The 26,397-nt window shown below is 42.0% G+C and overlaps 1 protein-coding gene and 1 non-coding gene across 3 annotated transcripts; one reads left to right on the forward strand and one right to left on the reverse strand.

Moving 5' to 3' along the window:
- Nucleotides 1–532: 532 nt before the first annotated feature.
- Cwc25 (CWC25 spliceosome associated protein homolog) lies at nucleotides 533–25,473 on the reverse strand. Of its 2 annotated transcripts, none has more exons than XM_027924792.2 (10): nucleotides 25,309–25,473; nucleotides 21,323–21,495; nucleotides 11,236–11,472; nucleotides 8,859–8,928; nucleotides 7,882–8,009; nucleotides 7,140–7,203; nucleotides 5,947–6,158; nucleotides 5,545–5,643; nucleotides 2,774–2,935; nucleotides 533–2,153 (listed from the first exon to the last, which is right to left on the reverse strand). In XM_027924792.2, the coding sequence occupies exons 1-10, from the start codon at nucleotides 25,324–25,326 to the stop codon at nucleotides 2,039–2,041; spliced, it is 1,278 nt and encodes a 425-aa protein (XP_027780593.1). In that variant the 5' UTR covers nucleotides 25,327–25,473; the 3' UTR covers nucleotides 533–2,038. The 2 variants fall into 2 exon arrangements, with proteins under 2 accessions (XP_027780593.1, XP_071459289.1); XM_071603188.1 differs by lacking the exon at nucleotides 25,309–25,473 and adding an exon at nucleotides 22,970–23,057.
- Nucleotides 12,639–12,745, forward strand: LOC114083494 (U6 spliceosomal RNA). Its single transcript, XR_003581153.2, has one exon. It is a non-coding gene; the product is annotated as a U6 spliceosomal RNA (small nuclear RNA).
- Nucleotides 25,474–26,397: the final 924 nt, after the last annotated feature.

Below are 26,397 nucleotides of genomic sequence, written 5' to 3' on the forward strand. Positions count from 1 at the left end.
CTCAATCTGAGGTGCCAAGATGGCGGCAACGACACTGCTTCGGGAAAGGAGGAGGAGCGGGAATGCGAGGAGGGTGGGACGTACCATCCCCACCCCGGGGGAGCGAGGAGGAACACAGCAAGGGGAAAAGGAAGTCCAGCCTGGAAAACCAAGGAACGCCCCCTCGCTCCACCCAAGCGTGGGTTTTCCCACTCCCCAAGGCCCAGGGTGCACTCCACCCGTGGGGCACGCCCCTTTCCCCCAGGGCCAATGAGAGGGGCAGCTGAGAACCCTGGGTTTATGAATGGGCCCCCGCGCCCACCCACCTGCCTCCAGTTCTCCTGCGCCCCAAGGGTCAAGTTAAGAACCTGTGGGCACCTTCAGACACATACCTTAATAATCGTCTTATTTTCTGGCTTAGTTAGTGAAATCTAAGTAAACGGCCCACGTTCTGTTACATAAGACAAGGATCTCTATATATTCGACACAAACCATGGGTCAACATTCTTTCTATAACAGGAGTAAGAAAACTCGGTGATCCACGTGGCTACTCTTGACAGTTACAAAAATAAATGTAACCTTTATTACCAAGTAATAAAAACCATAATTAACTGTAGCATAGGGCAGTAGAATGAAGTGATTAATGAATAACAAAAGTATGTTAAATTCTCTCTGGGCAAAACTTTTTTAAAGCATTAGTGTCTGGCATCAAAAGTGCTCAAAAATAAAAATCCAAATACATTTTAACCAGAATTAGAAGTTAGAAGAACAAAGAAATAGCTCAGCTAACTTGTGACTCAGAAGTGCCTAGGAGGGACTGCGGGTTGTAGCTCAGTGGTAGAGAACGCTTTCCTAGCACTTGTGAGGCACTGGGTTCGATCCATCACATAAAAATGAAATAAAGATATCGTGTTCACTTACAAATAAAAACAAACAAAAAAAATTTAACAAAAAATTGCCTAGGAAATCCCTGTCAAATGAGGGCTTCTGGTGAAGGAATAAAGGGAAAAGCAGTTAAAACAGGGAAGTGGCCACTTGAGTTTATTTTTGTTTGGGGGAACTTTTTTTTTTTTTTTAATAGCTACAAAATAGTAGGAAACAACCCCTGAAAATCTAGCATTGTACATGATAAAAAAAGAAGCCATGTAATAAACAGCTTCCATTTTATTTTCTTTTAGGAGCCAGGGAACATAGTAGCAATGTGGTCCTGACTCCTAAAAACTTGCCTACACTGCTGCACTGATCACACATGGGAAACTCGGAGCAGGGAGATCAGATAGATAGCCTAGATTCTATCGATAAACCCAGGCTTCTCCTAAATGTGCCCTATTCAGAGAAAAATAAGCTGACCTACCTTACTGTGCCACTCACAAGGTTCAGTGTGGCTGTACTATATTACATAATAAAATCACTTAGCAAACAAGATACTCTCACAAAGCTAAACTTTTTTTTAAAAGCATGTAAAAAAATATACATTTGTACATATACACATTATACTTTTACAAACCAAATAGTTAACAGTTCACTTAGACCTTTTTGTATTCTCTTCCAGATCCTTTGTCACTCTCTTGGCTGTTCCCTAATCTGACATCATTCTGTTATATTATTTACTAGATCAAATAAATTCATGTATCCCAGTTAGCACAATCTATCCAAGTGGCTCTGGAGAGAGCTCAGAATGGTATGATCTATCCTGAGGCAGTGAAATAGGTCTATTCACACAAGTGTGAGGAAAGAGGTGTCATGAGCATCACAAACCCAGCAGGCCACCTTCCAGAGCAAGATGAATATTCCCAATGGCATGGCTCAGTGCCTGCCCATTAAAACAGAGTCAAAACCCACTCTGCATACTGCAAAAGCTACTTAGGATCTCATAACCAGGTCACACTGATTCACAAAGGAAGCAAAGTATTTCAGGAATTGATGGACGAGGGTCACTTTGAACAGTGGTGGTTTGAAATCTGTGGAAGAAGTCACTGAACTCTTATAAAGAGAATTTTTTAGGGGTTAGCAGCCTCCCTGAAAAGTTCAGGAAAACCAATAAGAAAAAGAATGGTTTTCATCTTTTCATAAAGTTCTTCTCCAGAGCCACTGAGGTTCTCTGTAGAGAGTGGATATTCCGTTTCACCCGATCCTCCAGGGAGGAAGTAGATGCACTCTCTAGCTTCATGCGGCTAGGAAATAAAAAACATTTGTCAATTGGTCAGGTCTGGCAGAATTAGAAGAAACAGGTTGCTAACCTTAAAGCAACTGTAGAAACAAGCTCTTTTAAGCCCACATAGAAAATTTTCAAGTGATTCCATCTGGAACCAAATTTTTTAAATGTCCATAAGAGAAAATTCATCTGCTTTTGAAAATAAGTCAAAGTCTCATTGGAAAAAAAGACTTTCTGAGCCATTAATTCTTATTTAAAAGAAATGCAGGGTCAGGGTCATGGCTCAGCAGTAGAGCGCTTGCCTAGCATGTGTGAGGCACTGGGTTTGATTCTCAGCACCACATATAAATAAATTAATAAAATAAAAGGTCCTTCAACAACTAAAATAAATAAATAAATAAGAAATGCCAAAGAATTTCAGAGATTTAGAGAAAATACTAATTCACGTCTCCCTCTTAAAAAATCAAAAACCTCCCACTATCTGGCCAGAAGCTACGAATGGTAAAAAAGGTGGTCCTAAAGCTGAGCTCCATATTCTCCCTGCAGACACAGCGACACCTGGAACACATTGAACCCACTGTTAGACTCTCTCCTTGAGACCATGCCTACGGAGCCCCAGGCAGGAAGAAATGTACTCACTGGATGAACTTCCCATCCCGGGAGTCTAGCTTCTCCAGCCTCCGTTCCCGTTCGTCCTCCCTAGCGTGCCTTTTGAGGATGTTCAGCCTCTCCTCTTCCCTCCACTTAGCATTTTCCATCATCTCCTGCCGTTTTCGTTCCAGTTCCTCTGCTGAGAGTTTTCTGTTGAACACAAAAAACATCCCATCAATTCTACCTGACTCCTAGCAAAAATCCCAGAAGCAGCACAGGGAGATAAAGGTCAGGCAGGACCCAAGCTCTCCAGCCCATGGCTTTCTCCAAGGAAATGGCCAGAGCAGTGCCATGTCCAGCATGAGTTTCCCGCCTACTAACATAGTGTGGTGCAGAGGTACTAGGGATTGAACTCTAAGGTGCTCTACCACTGAGCTACAACTTTAGCCCTTTATTATTTTTTGACTGGGTCTAAGTTGCCAAGTCTGGCCTTGAATTTAGGATTGTCCCAAGTCACTGAGATTACAGGCAAGCATTGGCTCCTCTTAACATTTTGGTCAGGTGTTTTCACCCAAATTTTAAACACTTTTAGAATCTCACAATCTTGGCAGTTGGGCATGGTGGCGCACACTTATAATCTCAGCAGCTCGGGAGACTGAGGCAGGAGGATTGAAAGTTCAAGCCAGCCTCAGCAATTTAGCGAGGCTATAAACAACCTATCGAGACCCTGTCTCAAAATAAATAAATAAATAAAATGGTTGGGGATATAGCTCAGTGGTAAAGCACCCCCAGGTTCAATCCCTGGTACCCCAACCCCCTGCAAAAAAGGCTTGCCAGAGGCAACTGAGATATCCCTGGATTCCCAAGCAAAACTTGAAGCTGGAGATTACTCTGCCAAACATCTATAGGAGACCCTGTGGTTTACCCTCTGGAGAAACTGAACCATACAGGAGAAAAGAAGATTCAGAAGCATCAGGCACAGCACAGAAAGTTGGCAAGGCCACCATACTGCAAAGAGGATGAAGTGAAGCCCACATGCTCCACACTGAGACTCACAGTCCCTGATGGGATCTGTGCCTCTCTCAGAATGCCAGCAGCCAGCATCAGGCAACTAGAGGATTTTTTTTTTTCCTGAAGAAATTTTACCAGTCCCTAACAAAAGAATCAAAGTTACTGACAGCTGAGAGTCCCAGCTAAAAAAACAGTTCAACTCTACCCAATCACCTACCAATAGACAAACCCTGTGGGTACAGTGTTTCAGCTTTTTTATACCTCACTCTTAAATATGAATGCAAAGTGAAATATCACCAGACAGTTCAGGAAAGCCTCAAAAAAATGAATGACAGACACCAAAACAAACAGAAAAGGGAAATTAGGAAAAGACAAAGCACAAAACAAAACTTTTAAAAATCTCACTCAAAGCCAGGTGTGGTGGCACATGCCTGTAATCCCAGTAGCTTGGGAGGCTGAGGCAGAAAGATTGAGAGTTCAAAGCCAGCCTCAGCAAAAGTGAGATGCTAAGCAACTCGGTGAGACTCTGTCTCTAAATTTAAAAAATACAATATAGGGCAGGGGATGTCGCTCCATGGTTGAGTGTCCCCAAGTTCAATCCCCAATACCCCCAAAAATCAAATAATTAAAATCTCACTCGAGCTGGGGATATAGCTCAGTGGTAAAGCACTTGCCTAGCCTGAGTGAGGCCCTGAGTTCAATTCAAGTACTGCAAAAACAATAAAATAAAATAAAATAAAATCTCACTCAGTTAACTCAGTTAAAATATATTACAGCATTATAGTGAGGCTAGGAGGTTTTTAAAATGAGACAATCAGAGGTGGGTGGTAGAGCTCTTGTCTAGCATGCACAAGGTTCTGGGTTATATGCCCAACACTTCAAAGTAAAAAAGAGAAACAAGGAACAATCAAATAACATAAAGACCTCTTGCAAGCTCAAGGCCAGCCTTGGCAACTTAACAAGACCCTGCCTCAAAAAGCCAGGCACGGTGGTGCACGCCTGTAATTCCACTCACAAGTTCAAAGCCAGCCTCAGCAAAAGTGAGGTGCTAAACAACTCAGTGAGACCCTGTCTCTAAATAAAATACAAAATAGGGCTGGGGATGTGGCTCAGTGTTTGAGTGCCCCTGAGTTCAATCCCTAGTACCAAAAAAAAAAAAAAAAAAAAAGAAAAAAAAAAAAGGACTGGGAAGATACTCAGTGGTAAAATGCCCTGGATTTAATCCCCAGTATGAAAAGTAAAAAAGCTGGGCTGGGGTTGTGGCTCAGCGATAGAGTGCACATCTAGCACGCACGAGGCTGTAGGTTCGATATTCAGCACCACATAAAAAATAAATAAAATAAACGTGTTATTAAAAAAAAAGGAAGAAAAGAAAAGTAAAAAAGCCAAAATATTTAAAAAGGCTTCTAGGTGAGGGCTGGAGTTGTGGCTCAATGGTACAGTGCTTGCCTGGCATGCGTGAGACCCTGGGTTCAATCCTCAGAGCCGCATATAAATAAATAAATAATAAAAGATCCATTGACAACTAAAAAATAGACTTCTGGGTGAAAACCTCTATGAGTACTGCCAGACCAATATATGATGAAAGATTCTCACTTAAAGTTTTTATTAGATCAACACTATTGACTTTGTCCTTTCAATGTGTCTAACAAGGTATGAGAGTGGGGGAAGACTATTAAAAGTTGACCAGATAAATAAGAGTTGGTGTGGCAAACAGGTCATATAAATTACCCACTTGCCCTGCTGTGGGCCACTTCTAGGTTAGGGTCTGCAGAATATGAAGTTAATCTACTGCCCTCATAACTTACCTGGTATATCCAGAAGCATGCCGCCTCTGATAGACCTCCTTTTTAGGTGATGGGCTCTTAGTCTGGTCCCTCTCTCTCCTGTTTGCCTTAGAGTTGTGCCTATAATGGACACAGAGATTATTTTCCAGAGATTATTCTTCAAATAATGAAAAAAGAGCTAGCCATCTTAAAACTAGTCCATAAGAAAGATGAGAGAGAGGATATTGTACCAGTGTAGTATATTCCTATAAATATGTGGTTGTAGGGGCTGAAAGCTTACATTAAAGTTTAAAAAATAATATGAAAGAAGTAATAAAGCAAAGACTTTAGGAAAGCTGATGGGTGAACATCACCAAAAGAAAATACCACTGTGACCAGGCCCCTGCAGTCACAGTTTATACCACAATGAATTTCCACACTCACAGTTTGCTAGGCCTTGGGGACCGTGACCTTCTGCCTAGGGATCGAGACCTCTTGTCCCGGGACCCTGCTTCCCTATTGCTCTTCCTGCTGGTGTTTCTAAGAGGTGAGTTCGAGGAGCTTCTAGACCGGGAACGGTTCTTCATCCCATACGCTCCCTTCTGCCCAGCCATCAGAGTACCCTGTTGTCCCTGGTTACGGTCAGAGTCCCTGACCTGTATCATAAAGAGAAGGAGGGGGGGGGGGGTGTGAAAAAAAGCTATTCATAGGAAAATCCAGTAGTTCAAAAGGCAATGCAATAAAACAAGGAAAAGAATAAAATCAGCTGGGCGCAATGGCACATGCCTGTAATCCCAGCAACTTAGGAGGCTGAAGCAAGAGGATCGCAAGCGCAAAGCTAACCTAGGCAATTTAGCAAGGCTCTGAGCAACTTAGTGAGACCCTGTCTCAAAATAAAATATAAGGGCTGCAAATGTCACTTAGTGGTTAAATGCCTAAACACCCCCTTGGTTTAATCCCCGGGACCAAAAAATATTAAAAATGAAATAATCAATTTTGTAAGGAATTCACAATAATTACAGAAAAGCATAAAAAATTTGAACAGTTATCTCAGGATCCCCTAAAACAGCCAGGTATGGTGGCACATGCCTGTAATCCTGGCAACTCAAGAGGCTGAAGCAGAAAGATTTTAAGTTTGAGGTCAGCCTCGGCAACTTAGCATGCCCTGGTCTCAAAATAAAAAGGGCTGGGGATGTAGTTCAGTGACAGAGCATCCCTAGGTTCAATCCCCAGTACCGCCACCCCCCACCAAAAAAAAATCTCCTAAGAGAAAGTACCCACCCCACCACTTAAATTGGCTTAGGTCTTCACTAGAGCCTAAGGAAGAGTAAGAGACAGCAGAGAGGGCAGCATCAAAAGTTAAAATCACGAAGGGATGTCCACAGGTAAAAAGCCATTAACCTCTACACTTAAAATGCATATATTTCATGTTGACTGCAGAGAGATAGGCAGAATACCTAAAGTGATTCTGTTTGCTTAGAGAATGCTCAGGCATGTAAGAAGCTCAGGGATAAGAAGTGGGCCTGTTCCCCAGCAACCCCAGCCTCCACTGTCCAATTTCCCTGCTATCTGCAATTGTCAAGGTGGCACATGTCACAGTCCCACCATCACTCCCTTTAAGAAGCCCACATCCCTACCTGTAAGCCATATCCAGGGACTTTAGACAAAACAGGAAAAGAATTTGCCATCTTCTTTTGAGATCTAAGAGATTAAAAAACACACATTCATTGAAGAAGAAAATGCATACAGGTCCACTTCAAATCTCTCATGCTGAAACATGCGTCCTGGTTCCAGTGTGACCTTCCCCACTTCCCAGCTATTACTTGGCAGTGTGTTTCTCTATTTGGACTATCTTTGCTGGAAGATGCATCAGCACAGTTAAGATTTTCCTGTGAAAAGTCGTGGGCCGAGCTTCTCAGCCCCAATGCCTAAACACATTCTCCTCTCACCTCATGTTTCTATTCCAGAGACCCATGGTGAGTCAGCAGGAGCAGAGCTGACTATTCCCACAGGGAAGATGGAAAGACACAGAAGGGGCAGTCATAGGCCCATTCATCCATTAAAAAAAAAAAAAAAAAACCCTATGTGAATCCCATGGCAGTCCTGAGGACTCAGCTAAGATGAAACAGTCATGCCAGGAAGTCGACCTAAGATCTGTGACCAGTTCTCTTAGGGGTGTCTCTCCAGTAGCACACCCGGAGACCCACCCACATATAGCATCTCCAGGGAATTCTAATGCTAGAAAACAAACTGGCACAAAGCCTACGTCCAAGTGTTCACCACTGAAACCCCATTGCGGGGCAGTTTCCAGTTCCTGTTGTGGAATGAAAGAATGAATGAGCAAGTGAGTCAGTGCTGGAGGCTGCCTGACTCGCTCACCTCCCCCGGCTGGGCTCGTCGTCCATGCTGGAGCGATCACTACTCGAGCTTCTGTGCTTGTGTTTCTTGTGCTTCTTTTTCTTCTCCTTCTTTTTCTTCTTCTCCTTTTTTTCCAAACTCATTTGCAACTAAAAAGTGTCCAGAACATAAACTTTCAAGGTTATTGAAACCTTTGTCAGTCCCTTCTGAGGGGACTGGCTCATGTACAAACTGATGCCATGCCTCTACAGGGGTCCAGGGCATTCTCAGGAGCTCCCTGTCAATAAACCTGGTTGTACACAATGGACCCTAGATTCCCAAACAGAACCTCTGGTGAGTGAGCTAGGAATCTGTGTTTTAAACAATCCCCAGAACCACTCCTTAGGAGTTTCCATTCTTTCCACTGAAAGAAATTCTAACTCCTTTGGAAGTAATCAGAGACTGCAAAAATTACCAACTGCTCAAAGAGTAACCATACGTTATGTGAATGGTGAGCCGTAACAGAGGACACTCCAATCCCCTGTGCATACTGCATACATGATTCCATAGGCATGGCCTACACCCCTCTTTTCCTGAAAATATGTAAGTACACAGGGGTGCTTTTTCCAACCAGAAGACAAAAGAGGAAATTGAGCTTACTTAAACTTATTAAGATTGCATAAATATCACCGAGAGATGGTGTCTAAAAGAAAAGTCTTAAACATCATTCTGTTTTCCCTGGTAGGAAGAAACAGAGGGAAGATCTTATATTAAGTAGCTAAAAGACAGCTGGATCTGGTGGTACATTCCCATAACACCAACAACTTGGGAGGCTGAGGCAGGAGGATCACAAGTTCAAAGCCAGCCTCAGAAACGTAGCAAGACCCTGTCTCAAAATAAAATTTTAAAAAAGGGTTGGGATGTAGTTCAGTGGTTCAATCCCCTGGGTTCAATCCCCCATACCAAAACAAAACAAAAAAGTACATAAAGGCTTTATGCTTATTTGATGCATGACTTACCAATTCTTTGATTTTCTTCATTTTCACAGGATTGTTCAATACCTCTCTTTTTTTCTCCTCCTCTTTCTTCCTAAATGGAAGACATTATAAAAATCATTAATATTTCTCTTAGAAGGAAGATTAAATCATTCTCCTCTCCAAATTCTATATAACCACCATTGTAAGAAATGCTTTGTTGAAATCTACAGGATGGGGCTGGGGATGTGGCTCAAGAGGTAGCATGCTTGCCTGGCATGCGTGCGGCCGGGTTCGATCCTCAGCACCACATACAAACAAAGATGTTGTGTCCGCCAAAGACTAAAAAATAAATATTAAAATTCTCACTCTCTCTTTAAAAAAAAAAAAAAAGAAATCTACAGGATGGCATGGAAGCCAAAAATCTCCCCCAAATCTGCATAAGAGACTGTATATTGTGGGGAAAGTCTACTATGGGACACTGCCATGCAAGACAGTGAGTTAAAATTTTTTCTCATTGGGCATCATACTCAAGGCTTCCCACCTGGTCAAGTAAATGGGTGTCATCTTATATATTGATTGGTTGCAAAATTTCAAAAACTACCTCCATCTTTTATCATAATAATCACCTGGAAAATAAAGTCAATGCACTGATTCCTCTTTTTTTGGTAGCGGGGGTACTGGGGCTTGAACTCAGGGGCACTCAACCTCTGAGACAGGGTCTCACTGAGTTGCTTAGCGCCTTGCTGTTGCTGAGGCTGGCTTTGAACTCACAATCCTCCTGTCTCTGACTCCCAAGCCACTGGGATACAGGCGTGTGCCACCATGCCCACCCTGATTCTTCTTTTAAGAAATTTTACTCTCATATACTCTCAATAGGAAGGTAAACTGATCAACCTTCCTGAAAGATTATTTGACAATACTTATCACAACCAACACAAACTTTTTTTTTTTTTTTTTTGTAGTACTGAGTATTGAACCCAATGCTCTACCACTGAGCTATATCCCTAACCCTTCTTATTATTTTCAGACAGATCTCACTAAATTGCCCAGGATAGCCTCAAACTTGTGATCCTCTTGCTTTGACATCCCTAGTAGCTGGGATTACAGTTGTGCACCACCATGCCTGGTCAGCTCATACTCTTTCATCTCAGAAATTCTAGAATTGTATTTTCAAATTCAAGAATTTGCTACTAGCTGGACCCAGTGATGCACACCTGTACTCCCAGTGGCTCAGGAGGCTGAAGCAGGAGGACTGCAAGTTTAAAGCCAGCTTCAGTAACTTAGCAAGATTCTAAGCAACTCAATGAGACCCTATCTCTAAATAAAATACAAAAAAGCACTGGGTATGTCGCTCAGTGGTTAAGCACCCCGGGGTTCAATCCTTGGTACAAAAAAAGAGAGGGAGAAAGAATTTGTTACTATAAGGAAAAATCAGGGAAGGTCGCTATGAAGTTTTCATTTTATAACAATGAAAATTTGGAAACAAGTTAGGGATTCCATGATAGAATATTAACAAGATAAGTCATGGCATAACCATTCAACAGAGACATTAAAAATGATAATATAAATACACCAATAAAAACAAACAAAACAGGGGCTGGGATTGTGGCTCAGCGGTAGAGCGCTCGCCTAGCACAGGTGGGACCCGGGTTCGATCCTCAGCACCACATAAAAATAAAGGCATTGTGTTGTGTCCATCTACACCTAAAAAATAATTTTTTTTTAAAAGTGGCTAAAAAGGTAAATTATTACCTATATTTTACTATAATAAATAGGAAGCTAACAATATGGGACAAAACATTTGTAACATATACAACATTTTTAATAGAAAAATAACTTTAAAGAAAATTTGCAAAAGAAAAACTTTTAAATAAAAATAAATATTTTTCAATGTTTATTCTTACACACTTGAAAGAAAATAATGCAAACTAAACCAAAATAAATATGTATAGTATGGTCTCATTTAACACCCAAAAAATAGCTCTACTTTTATCTGTCACACATTGGGGTTTCAAAATTCTGAAGTTTCTTTTTAAAGGGTTCTGCTGCCCACCTCACAAAAAAGAAGTGGAAGATAAGAAGGTCTGTTCACCCACTTAGCCAACTTCACACAGATCCCCAGTTTTCCAAGAAGTTGCCAATCTTTGTCACCTTGCTTCAACCTCCTATTTTTGTTTAAGGGACAAATGAATAAATCTGGTCTGGTTTGGTACATTTGCCAATACCTTCCCGTACAGCTAAGAACTGACAGTGTTAATGGAGCCTCCTTCCCAACATCAGGAAGAGCAAATGGAGACAAATCCTTTTACTTGACAGATAAAAGTCAAGGGAAAACCAACTGCAAAGCCAGCAACCCACTGCCTTTGCAGGGTCTCCAAGCATCCTGTAACAAACCCCCTTCCCAGACCCTCAGCAGCACCTGATGATGAAGAGTGGGTCCTCCCGGATCTTGCTGGCCATGTCAAGCAGGGAATTGGCACCAGATGGAGCAAAAATAGAGCCCGGAAGGAGTCCTGTCTCAGAAGAACATCCTCCCTCCTTCTCCTCCATCTTCTCAAAAACATATTTGTCAATGGGGCGCCCCAGCAGGTACTCATCACGATTCACCATCCCACCAGGACCCTGGTACATCCAGTCCAACTTTTCTTCTTTTTTCCTGGTTGAAGAAAACAATATATACAATTCAAAGGAAATGTAGATTCCGGCAAACCTGCACAGAAAACCCAATGAAAGCAGGACTCAATCTATAGGTGCTTACCACATGGCAAGCATGGTGAAATGGTGCCTGCCCTTGTGGAGCTTACAATTAAGAGGAGAAATCATTTTCATATACTTAAAGCATAATTTCAAAAGATAATCTAAAACAATTAATAGGCTCATTCTACATCATTGTCTTATCACCAAAAATAATGTCAGTGATCACATAATCACTCGTATTTATTTTGTTTTGGTGCCTGACACATTAGAACCAGTAATAACACTACACGTTTGAGGAGATAATAAGATCAAAAATAACCTAATACATAAATGATGTTTTTAAGCCAAAGGTAGAGCATGGCACAGGGCACAAATGATGTCATAGTATCATGTCAAGCAAATATTTCCCTGTGATTCTAGGGAGAAACATGGTGAGAAAATGGACCCTCATATCACAAATAGTAAAGGTGTATAGAAGCAGCCAACGCCAGCTTATAGCTAATTCATTTCATCCAAACAGTATTATTTGTAGCATTAAACTCAAAATGCTCAAAGTGCTTTGAATATGACTTCAATTTGTGTATTTGTTTGTTTTGAGGTTACATAATAACTGGGAGGATATCTTCTTACTTGCATGTTTGGACTTTTTTTTTTCAGCGCCAAGGATCAAACCCAGGGCCTTGCCCACACTAGGCACGTGCTCTGCCACTCTTTCCCTGCCACTCCCACGGACATTTTTAATAAGAATAAACCAACACAACACTTTAGAAAAATGTTTTCCTATTAAAAGCATTGGTTTGATGGGGCTGGGGGTGGGGTTCAGTGGTAGAGCGCTTGCCTAGCATACGTGAGGCACTGGGTTCAATCCTCAGCACCACATAAAAATAAATAAATAAAGTAAAGGCATGCTCTCCATCTACAACTACAAAAAAAATTTAGTAAAAAAATAAAAGCACTGGTTGGAGAAACATTATAGTCTATAATTAAGAAATGACTGTGGTCATGGGTCAGGTTCCATGCGGTTTGCCTGGCATTGCTCACACCACTGGAGTTAGGAGCACAAGGGAGAGCTGCACCCTGGTGGATAACGGAAGACTGTAGTGGGACTTTAAAAGGAATACCACAGTGCTCGCTTCGGCAGCACATATACTAAAATTGGAACGATACAGAGAAGATTAGCATGGCCCCTGCGCAAGGATGACACGCAAATTCGTGAAGCGTTCCATATTTTTTGACAAATCCTCTGAAATGGAAATGAGGACAACCACTCCATTCACAATATCTTCAAAAAAAATAAAATACTTGGGAATCAACCTAACAAAAGAGGTGAAAGACTTATACAATGAAAACTACAGAACCCTAAAGAGAGAAATAGAAGAAGATCTTAGAAGATGGAAAAATATACCCTGTTCATGGATAGGCAGAACTAACATCATCAAAATGGCAATATTACCAAAAGTTCTCTATAGGTTTAATGCAATGCCAATCAAAATCCCAACGGCATTTCTTGTAGAAATAGAGAAAGCAATCATGAAATTCATATGGAAAAATAAAAGACCCAGAATAGCAAAAACAATGCTAAGCAGGAAGTGTGAATCAGGTGGTATAGCGATACCAGACTTCAAACTATACTACAGAGCAATAGTAACAAAAACAGCATGGTACTGGTACCAAAACAGGCGGGTGGACCAATGGTACAGAATAGAGGACACAGAAACCAATCCACAAAACTACAACTATCTTGTATTTGATAAAGGGGCTAAAAGCATGCAATGGAGGAAGGATAGCATCTTCAACAAATGGTGCTGGGAAAACTGGAAATCCATATGCAACAAAATGTAACTGAATCCCTTTCTCTCGCCATGCACAAAAGTGAATTCAAAATGGATCAAGGAGCTTGATATGAAATCAGAGACACGCCGTCTGATAGAAGAAAAAGTTGGCTACGATCTACATTCGGTGGGGTCGGGCTCCAAATTCCTCAATAGGACACCCATAGCACAAAAGTTAATAACTAGAATCAACAAATGGGACTTACTCAAACTAAAAAGTTTTTTCTCAGCAAAAGAAACAATAAGAGAGGTAAATAGGGAGCCTACACCCTGGGAACAAATCTTTACTCCTCACACTTCAGATAGAGCCCTAATATCCAGAGTATACAAAGAACTCAAAAAATTAGACAATAAGAGAACAAACAACCCAATCAACAAATGGGCCAAGGACCTGAACAGACACTTCTCAGAGGAGGACATACAGTCAATCAACAAGTACATGAAAAAATGCTCACCATCTCTAGCTGTCAGAGAAATGCAAATCAAAACCACCCTAAGATACCATCTCACTCCAGTAAGATTGGCAGCCATTATGAAGTCAAACAACAACAAGTGCTGGCGAGGATGTGGGGAAAAGGGTACACTTGTACATTGCTGGTGGGACTGCAAATTGGTGCAGCCAATTTGGAAAGCAGTATGGAGATTTCTTGGAAAGCTGGGAATGGAGCCACCATTTGACCCAGCTATTCCCCTTCTTGGTCTATTCCCCAAAGACCTAAAAAGAGCATGCTACAGGGACACTGCTACATCGATGTTCATAGCAGCACAATTCACAATAGCAAGACTGTGGAACCAACCTAGATGCCCTTCAATAGACGAATGGATAAAAAAAATGTGGCATTTATACACAATGGAGTATTACTCTGCATTAAAAAATGACAAAATCATAGAATTTGCAGGGAAATGGATGGCATTAGAGCAGATTATGCTAAGTGAAGCTAGCCAATCCCTAAAAAACAAATGCCAAATGTCTTCTTTGATATAAGGAGAGTAACTAAGATCAGAGTAGGGACGAAGAGCAGGAGAAGAAGATTAACATTTAACAGAGATGAGAGGTGGGAGGGAAAGGGAGAGAAAAGGGAAATTGCATGGAAATGGAAGGAGACCCTCAGGGTTATACAGTGGAGGGGGTAGAGAGAGAGGAGGGGAGGGGAGGGGAGAGGTGGGGAGGGGGGATGGTGGAGGATGGGAAAGGCAGCGGAGCACAACAGACACTAGTATGGCAATATGTAAATCAATGGATGTGTAACTGATGTGATTCTGCAATCTGTGTATGGGGTGAAGGTGGGAGTTCATAACCCACTTGAATCAAAGTGAGGAATATGATATGTCAAGAAATTTGTAATGTTTTGAACAACCAACAATAAAAAATTAAAAAAAAAAAAAAAAAAGGAATACCACAGGTAGTGGTGTCTTTCATGTAAACAAAGGGTTTCCTAAATCTCTCATGTAAATAAATCGGAGACCAGGAAGGAGGCTGACAACTATTAAAACCAGGGCTCCAGAGGGCTGGGGATACAGCTCAGTTGGTAGAGTGCTTGCCCTGCATATACAAGGCCCTGGGAATATCATGGCTCCTGGGAAGGAGGGAGCTTTGCAGTTTGGGAAGTCATGTTCTAAGTTAGAGGGAAAGAAGATCCATGGAACTTCATCACAAGTGGTGTCTTACAAGAGCCAAACTGGCAATACAAAATGGACCAGATGCCAGTTCAAGAAGAATTTTAGAACAAGTTATAGTCTGTTTTTAAATTGTATATGGCACTGGGTGAGGTAACACAGATACTAGGAAGGCTGAAGCAGGAGGACTGTAAATCTGAGGTCAACCTGGGCAACTTAGCAAGACCTTGTCTGGGGAAGACAGGGGCAGTTAGGAAGTAGTAATATTAAAGCACCACTGGATCCAATACCCAGTACTGGAGCAGGGGAACATACTGGTGAGCTAGGGGCACCAGTAGCTCAGGGGCAGAGCACTTAACATGTGCAAAGTCCTGGGTTTGATCCCCAGCACCTCAAAAAAATAATAAATAAATAAAATTATAGGCTGGACAACTATGATCAAGTAATCTATAAAGAAACATTAAACAATTTTTTTAATTTAAAACAGCATGGGAAGTGGGATGTATTTGAAGATAATACATTTATTTATTTATATTTTTTATTGCAGTTGTGATCAAAATAAATGTTTAATAAAATTACAAGAAAATACCATAAATACTTAGAAGATAAAAGGCCAAAAGGCTAATAGCAATGAAACATGAACATCATTTACTTGGGAATTTTCCTGTGTAGTTTTTTTTTTTTTTAATATTTATTTATTGTTAGCTGCAGTTGCACAATAACCTCTATTTTATTTATTTATTTTTATGTGGTGCTGAGGATCAAACCCAGAGCATCGCATATGAGAGGCGAGCTCTCTATCGCTGAGTCACAACTCCAAGCTCCTGCCTAGTTTTATGTATTCTGTAATCCAAACAATAGAAAACTCCTAGGTCTGAGAAGAAAAGAACTGATTGTATAGGGCAGACCATATCACATCATAAGGAGGTCTGAGCAGGAAGGTCAGTGGTAACTAGAATATTCTCAGAGGCTCATTTCCTGATAGGGAATATAGCATAACAATTATGAGTACAAGTTCTATAATCCCACCTACTAGGAAGGCCAAAGTAGGAGGATGGCTTAAGTCCTGGAGTTCAAGACCACTGGGCAACGTAGTGAGACCCTGTCTCAGAAAAAATAAATAAATAAAAAGAGGATAAGTTCTGGAGTCAAGCAACACGGGCCTGAATCCTGGCTCTATAGCCAAGTAAGTCCTCTGAGCCTTGGTGTCTTCACCTATCAAATGGGGATATAATACTATCTACCTCACAGGGTTGCTGGGAATTAAGTCAGTCAATGGATTTTTAGATTTTTTGTTGTTGTTGTTTTTAATGGTACTGAGAATTGAACCCAGGGCACTGTGTATGCTAGCCAAGTACTCTACCACTGAACTACATCCCTTGCCCAGTTAATGGATTTTTAAGTAATTCAGCAGAGTCATGGCACAAAGTAAGTATCAATAAATGCTTGTTGTTCTTTGTGTTACTTATGTATGTGTTTCTCTCTCCCATCAAGTTTTAAACCCCTAAATGGCTGGGACTATGGCTGTGTCTCCTAGACAGGTGCCCAACAATCATGGGTTCAACGTCTGACAATGTCATAGTCAATGAACCTTGAGCTAGGAAGTACTTTTTGACAGAAATTAAGGACATAGTGAAACCCGGCAGGGTGGTACATGCCTGTAATCCCAGCAACTCAGGAGGTTAAGACAGGAGATCCCAAGTTCAAGACCAGCCTCAGCCAACTTAGCAAGGCCCTCAGCAACTTAGAAGCCCCTGCCTTAAAATAAAACATAAATGGGCTGGGGTTGTGGCTCAGCGCTAGAGCGCTCACCTAGCACATGCAAAGTGCTGGGTTTGATCCTCAGCACCACATAAAAATAAATAAATAAAATAAAGGTATTGTGTCCAACTAAAACTAAATAAATAAATAAAAAGAGCTGGGAATATAGCTCAGTGGTAAAGCACCCCTGGGCTCAAGAAAGAAAGAAAGCCAGGGGGCTGGGGTTGTGTCTCAGTGGTAGAGCGCTTGCTTTCCATATGTGAGGCCCTATGTTTGAGACTTAGCACCACATACAAATAAATAAAATAAAGGTCCATTGACAACTAAAAAAATACTTAAAAAAAAAAAAAGAAAGAAAGAAAGCCAGGTGTGGTGGCACTCACCTGTAATCACAGCAACTTGGGAGGCTGAGGAAGAAGGATCCCCATGTTCAAGGCAATTGAGCAAGGTTCTAAGCAAATTAGTCCTTGTCTCAAAATAAAAATAAAAAGGGCAGGGGATGTGGCTCAGTAGTAAAGCACCTATGGACTCAATCCCTGGTATTAAAAAAAAAAAAAAAATTTAAATGTCCTCAAAAAACAGTGTCCTGATATGTTGCCAAGGTTGACCCTAAACTCCTGGGCTCAAGGAATCCTCCTCCTCTCAGCCTCCTGAGAAGCCAGGACAACCACAAACCACCATAGCCAGTGGAGGGGATGAGGGAGCAATTAAAATACATGTCAAAGATAATCAGAAGTTTGCCTGTGTGTACCTGACACTAACAGGAGGAGGAGTTGGGAATAAAGACTCATTTATTAATCTGTAAAAATATCTCCTGTGTGTCAGAAAGATAAAAAGGTCAGAAGGATGAAGTAGATTCACTGGCTACTGGTAAGGCCCATAGGTCTACAAATCACCAAATGGGGCTGATGAAAGCTAAGTGTTTGTTGAGGTGACTCTTGAACTTCTGGGTCAAAAAGTAGAACTACCTGTTAGGCAGCTGAATATACAATGACACAGAGTCTATGTGGGATAAGTTTAAGGGTCATCAGCATGAAGCAAATATTGGTGCTAGAGGAACAAAAGAGCTCAGATAGAGGGAATCAGGGAGCATGGGCAGTACAGGGTGAGAGCAAGGAGCTACGTAAGGGAAGAAAGGAGAAGGGACATTAAGAAAGGTACGAGGGGGGCTGGGGATGCGGCTCAAGCGGTAGCGAACTCGCCTGGCATGCGTGCGGCCCGGGTTCAATCCTCAGCACCACATACAAACAAAGATGTTGTGTTCGCCAAAAACTAAAAAATAAATATTAAAAAAAATTCTCTCTCACTCTCTCTCTCTCTCTCTCTCTTAAAAAAAGAAAAGAAAATGGCTGGGGATGTGGCTCAAGCGGTAGCGCGCTCGCCTGGCATGCCTGCGGCCCGGGTTCGATCCTCAGCACCACATACAAACAAAGATGTTGTGTCCGCCGAAAAAAACTAAAAAATAAATATTAAAAATTCTCTCTCTCTCTCTCTCTCTCTCTCCCTCCCTCCCTCTCTCACTCTATCTTTATAAAAAAAAAGAAAGAAAAGAAAAGAAAGGTAAGAGGGGGGAGGTAAGAGGAAGGCTGGGACTGTGGCTCAGTGGTAGAGCACTCACCTAGCATGTGTGAGGCACTGGGTTCGAGCCTCAGCACCACATAAAAATAAATAAATAAAGGTATTGCCCATCTACAACTAAAAAGTAAAGATATTAAAAAAAGAAAGAAAGAAAGGTAAGAGGTGCTGGGTGCAGTGGCGCATACCTGTAATCCCAGAGGCTTGGGAGGCTGAGGCAGGAGGATTGCAAATTCAAAGCCAACCTCAGCTACTTAGCGAGGCCCTAAGCAACTCAGTGAGACCCTGTCTCTAAATAAAACATAAAAAAGGGCTGGGGATGTAGCTCAGTGGTTAAACGCCCCTGGGTTCAATCCCCAGTACTCAAAAAAAAAGAAGAAGAAGAAGAAGAGGAGACTACAGATAAAATTCAAGAGCTTCTAGGGGAAAGGCAACTGGGCCAAATACAGAAGAAAGGATATGAAAAATGAAGGCAGATACTTATATAAAGTAGTAGTAACTGCCTGGCTCCACCTAATCTCAAAAGGACTCAATTCATATCAGCCTTACTCAGGCCCTAGGAAGAAAACATGTAGAGTTGGAATCCAGGGGCACAGAGCTTGGCATCTGGTTCTACCAGAAATCAGCTGGATAACTTATATCCTCATCTCTAAAATGTAGTCAGTTACTGTTGTCAAACTATTATTATGAGTTTTTAAATAAGGAAAGATTTGGGGGTCAAAGCATGTGAAAACAAAGTTTCTGCTGTTGTTGCTATCATTAAGGACACAGATCCAATTCTCAATCAAAGCTGTACAACAATAGGGGACTATTTATTTATTTACTTTTGATACTGGGGATTAAATCCAGGGGCACTTTACCACTGAGCTACATCCCCAGCCCTTTTTCATATTTTTATTTTCAGACAGTATCTTGCTAAGTTGCAAAGGCTGGCCTTTAACTCATGATCCTCCTGTCTCAGCCTCCCAAATTGCTGAGATTATAGACATGTGCCAGTGTACTGTGCCAGGGGGCCTTTTAAAACACATAGTTGCCCTACCTCACACAACCCCTATATTCCAAGGGAAAAGACTTAGCATACAATCATCAATGTCACAAACCTATCATTCTTATATATATATATATATGTGTGTGTGTGTGTGTGTGTGTGTGTGTGTGTGTAGAGGGATACAATACCTTTATTTTATTTATTTTACGTGGCGCTGAGGATTGAACCCAGTGCCTCACACGTGCAAGGCAAGTGCTCTACCAATGAGCCACAACCCCAGCCCCTCATCCCATCTTTATTTAGAATAATCTTCCAAGCCCATTCTAAAGTGCAAGGGTTGAGAAACACCAGTATAGACCATTGTTTAGGAAATGAAATTTTCCAATATTATCAGTAAATATTAAAGAAACATTCTATTTTAGAGAGGAATTTTGAGATCCACATTAAGTATTAAAGGTTTTCTTCATTCTGAGATGCATTTCATACATGGAAAAGATTACCTGAACCACAGAAGTGAATCGTTAAATAGAAAAGATGTTTTACTGGCTACATTAAAAGCATGAAACTGTGCAAGAACTATACAAATCAGCCAAATGGATAAGAAGATTATCTAAATATATCTTCATTAAAGACCAAAAAAAGAGGGAAGGGACCCACATGCTGACCTTTGTTTTTATAATGTTGGAGGACACAAGGGGAAGGGATCAAAAAATATCAGGAGCTGGGCAAGATGAGCACAGTGGCACCTCTGGGTTCAATTCCAAATAAAATAAAACCAACCAAAAAAAAAAAAAAAAATCAGAACAGCCTTTTCCCCAATCTATTTTCCTGCTACAGTTCCATCACAGCATTTCCATAAACTGAAACTAAGTTTCATATGCATATGAAACTTATAATCAATGTTATTTTGTTTTTTGTTATTGTTATTGTTTTTAGTATTGGGGATTGAACCCAGAGCCACTTTACCACTGAGCCACATCTCAGCCTTTTTTAATTTTTATTTCAAGACAGGATCTCACTAAGTTGCTTACGGCCTCACTAAATTGCTAAGGCTGGCCCTGAATTTGTAATCCTCCTGTCTCAGCCACCCAAGCCCCTGGTATGCACCACTGCACCTGGTACCATATGCATACAATCATCAATGTCACAAACCTCTATCATGATTATTAAGGAAAAGCCCACATATCCAATAACAGAAGTGAGCCACCGACTACCCTGAAAACTTTGTCCACGAAGACATGAACAAGGGGAATGTCACTACAGATTACTCAACTTTATTCTAGCGATATTTTTAATGTCATCCTGATTTAGGAATGAATAGCAGGTTTTATGCTTTTTACTGTCTCAAAACATAAATTTACTCCCATTTCCTTTTATGATATCTGTTATTCCTAGCATGTATTACATAAGAAACTGACTGACTGATCCAGTAGGACTGTCCACAACCACACAGGTTTGGTTGACAGACACACCATCTACCTCCTCCCATGGGACTCACTGCCCCAATAAAAAGAGCTCGCACACAAAGGCAGGACTGAGATGTGGACACATATCAAGAAACAAGGAGGGCTGGGGATGTGGCTCAAGCGGTAGCGCGCTCGCCTGGCATGCGTGCGGCCCGGGTTCGATCCTCAGCACCATGTACAAACAAAGATGTTGTGTCCGCCAAAAAACTAAAAAATAAATATTAAAAAAAAAAAAAATTCTCTCTTAAAAAAAAAAAAAAGAAAAGAAACAAGGAAAAGACAACCATCCTCAGCCATGCTTATTTGTCAACAGTCTACCAGGAATGTGGCCTACACTAAGTCCTAAATATGTAATCTCATTTGATCTTCAATAAGCCTTAAGAACTGGTTCTACTAAAGTAACCAAGGCTCCTGGTTTCACAGCAAGGCACAGCCAACCTTAGAATCCAGGTCAGTCCCACTCCAAAACCCATGCACTTAATCATTAAGCCATCATGCAACATCTGGATTAGGCATCTGCAGTCAGTCCTCCAATTTTCTGTACATCAGGACACCCAACTCCTCACTTACTTGACAGCCCCAACATCCTCGGCATAGCGCTGCATCTCTTCCCGGGCCCTCTCCTCTCGCAGTTCCCGCTGCAGTTCCTCAATCTTCTTCCGCTCTGCCTCATGCTTCTGCTCGGCCTTCCACACTTTCTCCACATTGCGAAGGGTCTGTGGGTGCCAGCTTTTCTTCAAATTCTGTGGTGAATGGAAGTAGGGAGAAAACAATTCAGCTGGGGGTTATAGCTCAATGGTTTTATAGTAGAGTACTTGCCTACATACATGAGGTCCTGGGTTCCATCCCCAACACCCCCCCCCCCCAAAAAAAAAACAGTGGGGAAGAAGATATCTTTTGCAATGACAAGATTTATATCCAATAATTTCTCATATGGAGAGGGTGTTTAAGTACTGTAAGATTAATGTTCTCTTTTCTGTCAAAGTTAAACCTATATAATCCCAGTGGATTGAGAGGCCGAGGCAGGAGGATCGTGAGTTCAAAGCCAGCCTCAGCAAAAGTGAGGTATTTAGCAACTCAGTGAGACCCTGTGTCTAAATAAAATACAAAAAAAAAATAGGGCTGGGGATGTGACTCAGTGGTTGAGTGCCCCTGGGTTCAATCCTCAGTATCAAAAAACAAACAAACGGCTCGGGATGTGGCTCAGGTGTTAGCGTGCTCACCTGGCATGCGTGAGGCACTGGGTTCGATCCTCAGCACCACATAAAAATAAAATAGAGATATTGTGTCCACCTAAAAAAACTAAAAAAAAAAAATAAATAAACATTTTAAAAAATATGTATTTCAAAAAACAAATAAACAAAAAAAAAAAAAAACAAAGTTAAACCTATAGTCTGAGTTAACAAAAATGTGTTTGCTGTAATTTAAAACTTAAATTGCATAGTGTGTAGTTAGGTGGAGCTCTTTTTAAGTCACAAAACTATGAGGTTGCAATGTAGCCATTTGGATCCCCCCCCCAATATATCTCCCTTTGTCCTCAGTCTTCCAATCATAATGCCTGTAGGTAGTTGAGTAGGTAATCCAAACATAACTATATCTCTTCCCCTTGCACTTCCCAATTTTAAATTAGTCAATCACACAGACTGTAACCCCTGTAAAGTAAAGTTTGCTTTGCCCAGCAGCATTTTTTGGGGGGATGGGGAGTACCGGGGATTGAATTCAGGGGCACTTGACCACTAAGCCACATGCCCAGGCCTATTTTGCATTTTATTTGGAGACACGGTCTCACTGAGTTGCTTAACACCTCGAAATTGCTGAGGCTGGCTTTGAACTCACCATCCTCCTGCCTCAGCCTCCTAAGCTGCTGGGATTACTGATGTGAGCCACCACTCCCAGCTGCCCAGTAGCTTTTGAGCACATATCAAATTTCTTGTAACACCCCAATATTTCTAACAGTACATAAAGTTGTGCAGGATGGACCTGGCCCCTCCTGAGTTCCCTTCAAACAGTTTTAATCTTGTACTTTCACTGGCCATCCCTAAAATGGGAGTTGGTGATGGCAAGACAGGAGGAATGGGGCAGGGAGGGAGGGAGGATGGTATATATTTAGAAAGGCAACAGAACTCACTGGCATTAAGCATTCCTTCTTAGGAATACAACATTCCTTTTCTTCAGTTCTTTTACAACCCAAATCCCTAAACTTACTGTATAACCTACCTAGGACTTCCTTCAATGTTCCTTCCAGGAAACTCCCCTTGGTTCTGATCTTCTCCTTTACCCTCAAAGAGGGGTCGGGGATATGGCTCAGTTGGTAGAGTGCTTGCCTTGCATGCATAAGGCCCTGGGTTCAATCCCCAGCACCACGAAAAAGAAAAAAAAAACAAAACTAAAATCCTTTATCCTCAAAGAATGTTTCTTCTCTTTCTTCTCTCCATCAGCTATTCCCCTGGCTAACACTGCCCATCAGAAGTTTCTCCAAGGATGTAACATCGAAGGACAATTCTAAATTAGCCTGATGGAGTGGGAAGTAGGCAATAGGAGGGCAGATTTTTTTTGTTGTTTTGTTTTGTTTTTTGTTTTTTTGGTACTGGTGATTGAACCCAGGGATGTTTTAACCACTGAGCAATATCCCCAGCCCCTTTTAGTTTATATTCTGAGACAGGGTCTCACTAATTTGCTTAGAGCCTCACTAAATTGCTGAGGCTGGCTTTGAACTTGTGATTCTCCTGCCTCAGCTTCCCTAACCACTGGGATTATAGGCATGTGCCACTGTGCCTGGCAGGAGGGCAGGTTTTCAAACAGAGGAAACAGCACTCAGCAACTACAGCCCCAGTGGTGAGAAAGAACACAGCACAAATAATTCAGTGTAGCTAGAGGTGGAATGCAAACTGATTGGTGGAGAAGGGGTACAAGATGAAGTCAACTAAGAAGCAGATCAATGGGTGCAGTGGTATACACCTGTAATCCCAGCAACTCGGGAGGCTGAGGAAGGAGAATTGTCAAAGTTCAAGGTCAGCCTCAGCAACTTAAAGAGGCCCTAAGCAACTTAGTGAGATCCTGTCTCAAAAGGCTGGGTATATGGCTCAGTGGTAAAATGCCCCTGGGGTTCAATCTCCAGTTCTTAAAAAAAAAAAAAAAAAAAGATTAAGGGCTTTACAAGCCATGTGAAGAGATTAGAGTTTATCCTGTTAATGGCAGGAAACACTTAATTATATGCAGGAAAGAGGCATAACCCGCTATCATGTGAAATGTGGACCACAGAGGGCCAAGACTGAAGACCAGTTACAAAGATAAAATGTACACAAAATACCTGGCAGGTAGAAAAATGTGCAGTCAATGAGAGCTCCCTTATTTTTTGCTTTTCTCTTTCATTCCTTAAGTGCCTTTCCCCTGTGTCAGGTCATTCCTTCCTTTCTTTAGTCTTTCCTTTGTTCAGTCCATCCATCCATCCATCCTTCCTTCCTCATCTCCCCCACTTACCCTACTAGTTATCCCTTTCCTCCCTGCTTCAACCATATGTGCCCCCCACCCTCAAGGGATGGGTGGAATTGTTTGGTAACATTTCTAGTTGTCACATGAAGGATAGACGGTGCTTTTGGCATTTAGCAGCTAGAGGTCAGAGATGCTACTAAACATCCTACAATTCACAGGGCAATCCAAGTCCCCTCTGCTCCCCCATCTACAAAGAATTATCTAGCCCAAACTGTCAAGAGCTCTGAGATTAAGAAACACTGGCTTAGAATTTTCCTTCAGTTACCTGAAGAATACACTAAATTTTCACAGGAAGCTTGATGGAGTCCTGGAACTCAGTCTAATTGAGAACATCTGAAAAATACTAGGGCTACTGAACAGGTGTCTAAGTTGACCTATTTGCTGATTCAATTAGCTCCACTTTCAAGAGGTTGGTACTTTCCTAATCTTGCACTGAGCCCTTCTGGATACCTTTGCCCTATTTAAGGCCTCAGTCCCTTGCAAATCAACGACACAACTTAGGAGAAACTGCCACTTAACTTACATAAGTGCTATGAATCCAACCAAAGCTCTGTAACTACAGATCAGAATGAGCAATGACAGAGACATGAAAGAAAGTTGGACATGAAGATTCCTTCAGGCTTAAAATGGCTCTTCTTCAAAAGGCCTGGCTAAGGGCCAGGGAGAACCAGGCACAAATTACTCACACTACAGCCCAGGGCACGACTCTGAACGCCTAGGTAAGAAGAGGAGATGTGTCCCAAGACAAGATATACAAACAAATCTGTGTGCCATTCCTCAATATCTGCCTCCTTTCCTAAACATCTCTCCCCTTCCCGGTCTACCCAGAATTTCCAGCCCAGAGAGCCCCCATCAACGAGCACACAAACATCACCAGCCCCATTCGCGACACACCTCGAACTCTTCACTCCAAGGTCCTAAAGATGCCTCCCCTTTCCAGGGTTACCGCCCCCTCCTCCCCCACAGCGAGGATTCGTCACCACGGTTACCCACTCCGCCCCCGCCCCACTCCCTGCCAATTTCCGTCCCCAGCGCCAGTCGGGCTCCGGGCTCCCTCCACTCACCAGGTCTCCGCCTCCCATGATGACAGAGACGTCTTCTCGCTATGCGGATGTGGAAAATTCAGGGAAGATCAAGAAGAAACTTAGGGGAAGAGTTCAGGGACGACCTCTCCGAACCTGGTCCTGACCGGCACTGGCGGCCACTTTCATCGCCCGGTCGAGGACACTTCCGGGAGTGGCGTCATATTGCAGCGTCGACGTCGCAGAGTCATGACGTTTAATCCTAGCTGTCGCGCTACGTGACGGTGGCCTCTCGTGCCGTTTCCTCAAAGTTTCAGGATCCATTGTCATACCTTCTGTGGTCTCCTTTTGGCTACCTCGGCTCGGCACTTCGCCTGAGGTCCGGATACCGCTTCTGAGTGCAGTTACAGCTTGCGGCCGGCCTCCGTACGGCTTGTGGCCATGGTAGTGTGCCAGGGTCCTGGCTGGTCCAATCTGCATCCCCCAGGCTGGACCGTGTGGAACAGCCTAGTTACCTCCCCCGCGTCCAGCCCCAGACCCCAGTCTGTCGACTGACTGTCGATCCCGCGCTCTTCAAACCTTCACTCCCGGCCAAGCTCCTCACTCCAGGTTTATCTTACGGAGATCGATAGAAACCATCAAGTTCTATCAGCTTTCCTGAGCCAAACCTTTAAAAAGTCGGCCAGCTTCCCCATTTCCTTAATTGGGTTCTTTTTACTTTTGAATTATAAGGTCTTTACATACTCTGAACCCTAGTTCTTCGTCAGATAACATATTTTGCAAATAGTTTCTCCTAATCTGTCGCTTGCTTATTAATTTCTTAACGGTGTCTTTTAATAAGCATATATTTGAAATTTTGGTGAAGTATAATTTATCAATATTTTCCTTTATGCCTGTTGCTTTTAGTGTCTCCTCTATGGACTTACTTCCTGCCTTCCATATTTTCTGTAAAGCTATACTAATCAAGACAAATAGTGCTGGCATAAGGATTGACAGATCAGTGGAGGAGAATAGAGGGCCTAGAAACAGATCTACACTTAGGTGACCATTTGATTTTCAAAAAGCCACCAAAACAATTCAATGGGGAGAAAAGGCCTTCCCAAAAAAAAAAAAAAAAAAAAACAGCTGGGA

Source organism: Marmota flaviventris, chromosome 17 (assembly GCF_047511675.1).
Source record: "Marmota flaviventris isolate mMarFla1 chromosome 17, mMarFla1.hap1, whole genome shotgun sequence".
NCBI lineage: Eukaryota > Metazoa > Chordata > Mammalia > Rodentia > Sciuridae > Marmota > Marmota flaviventris.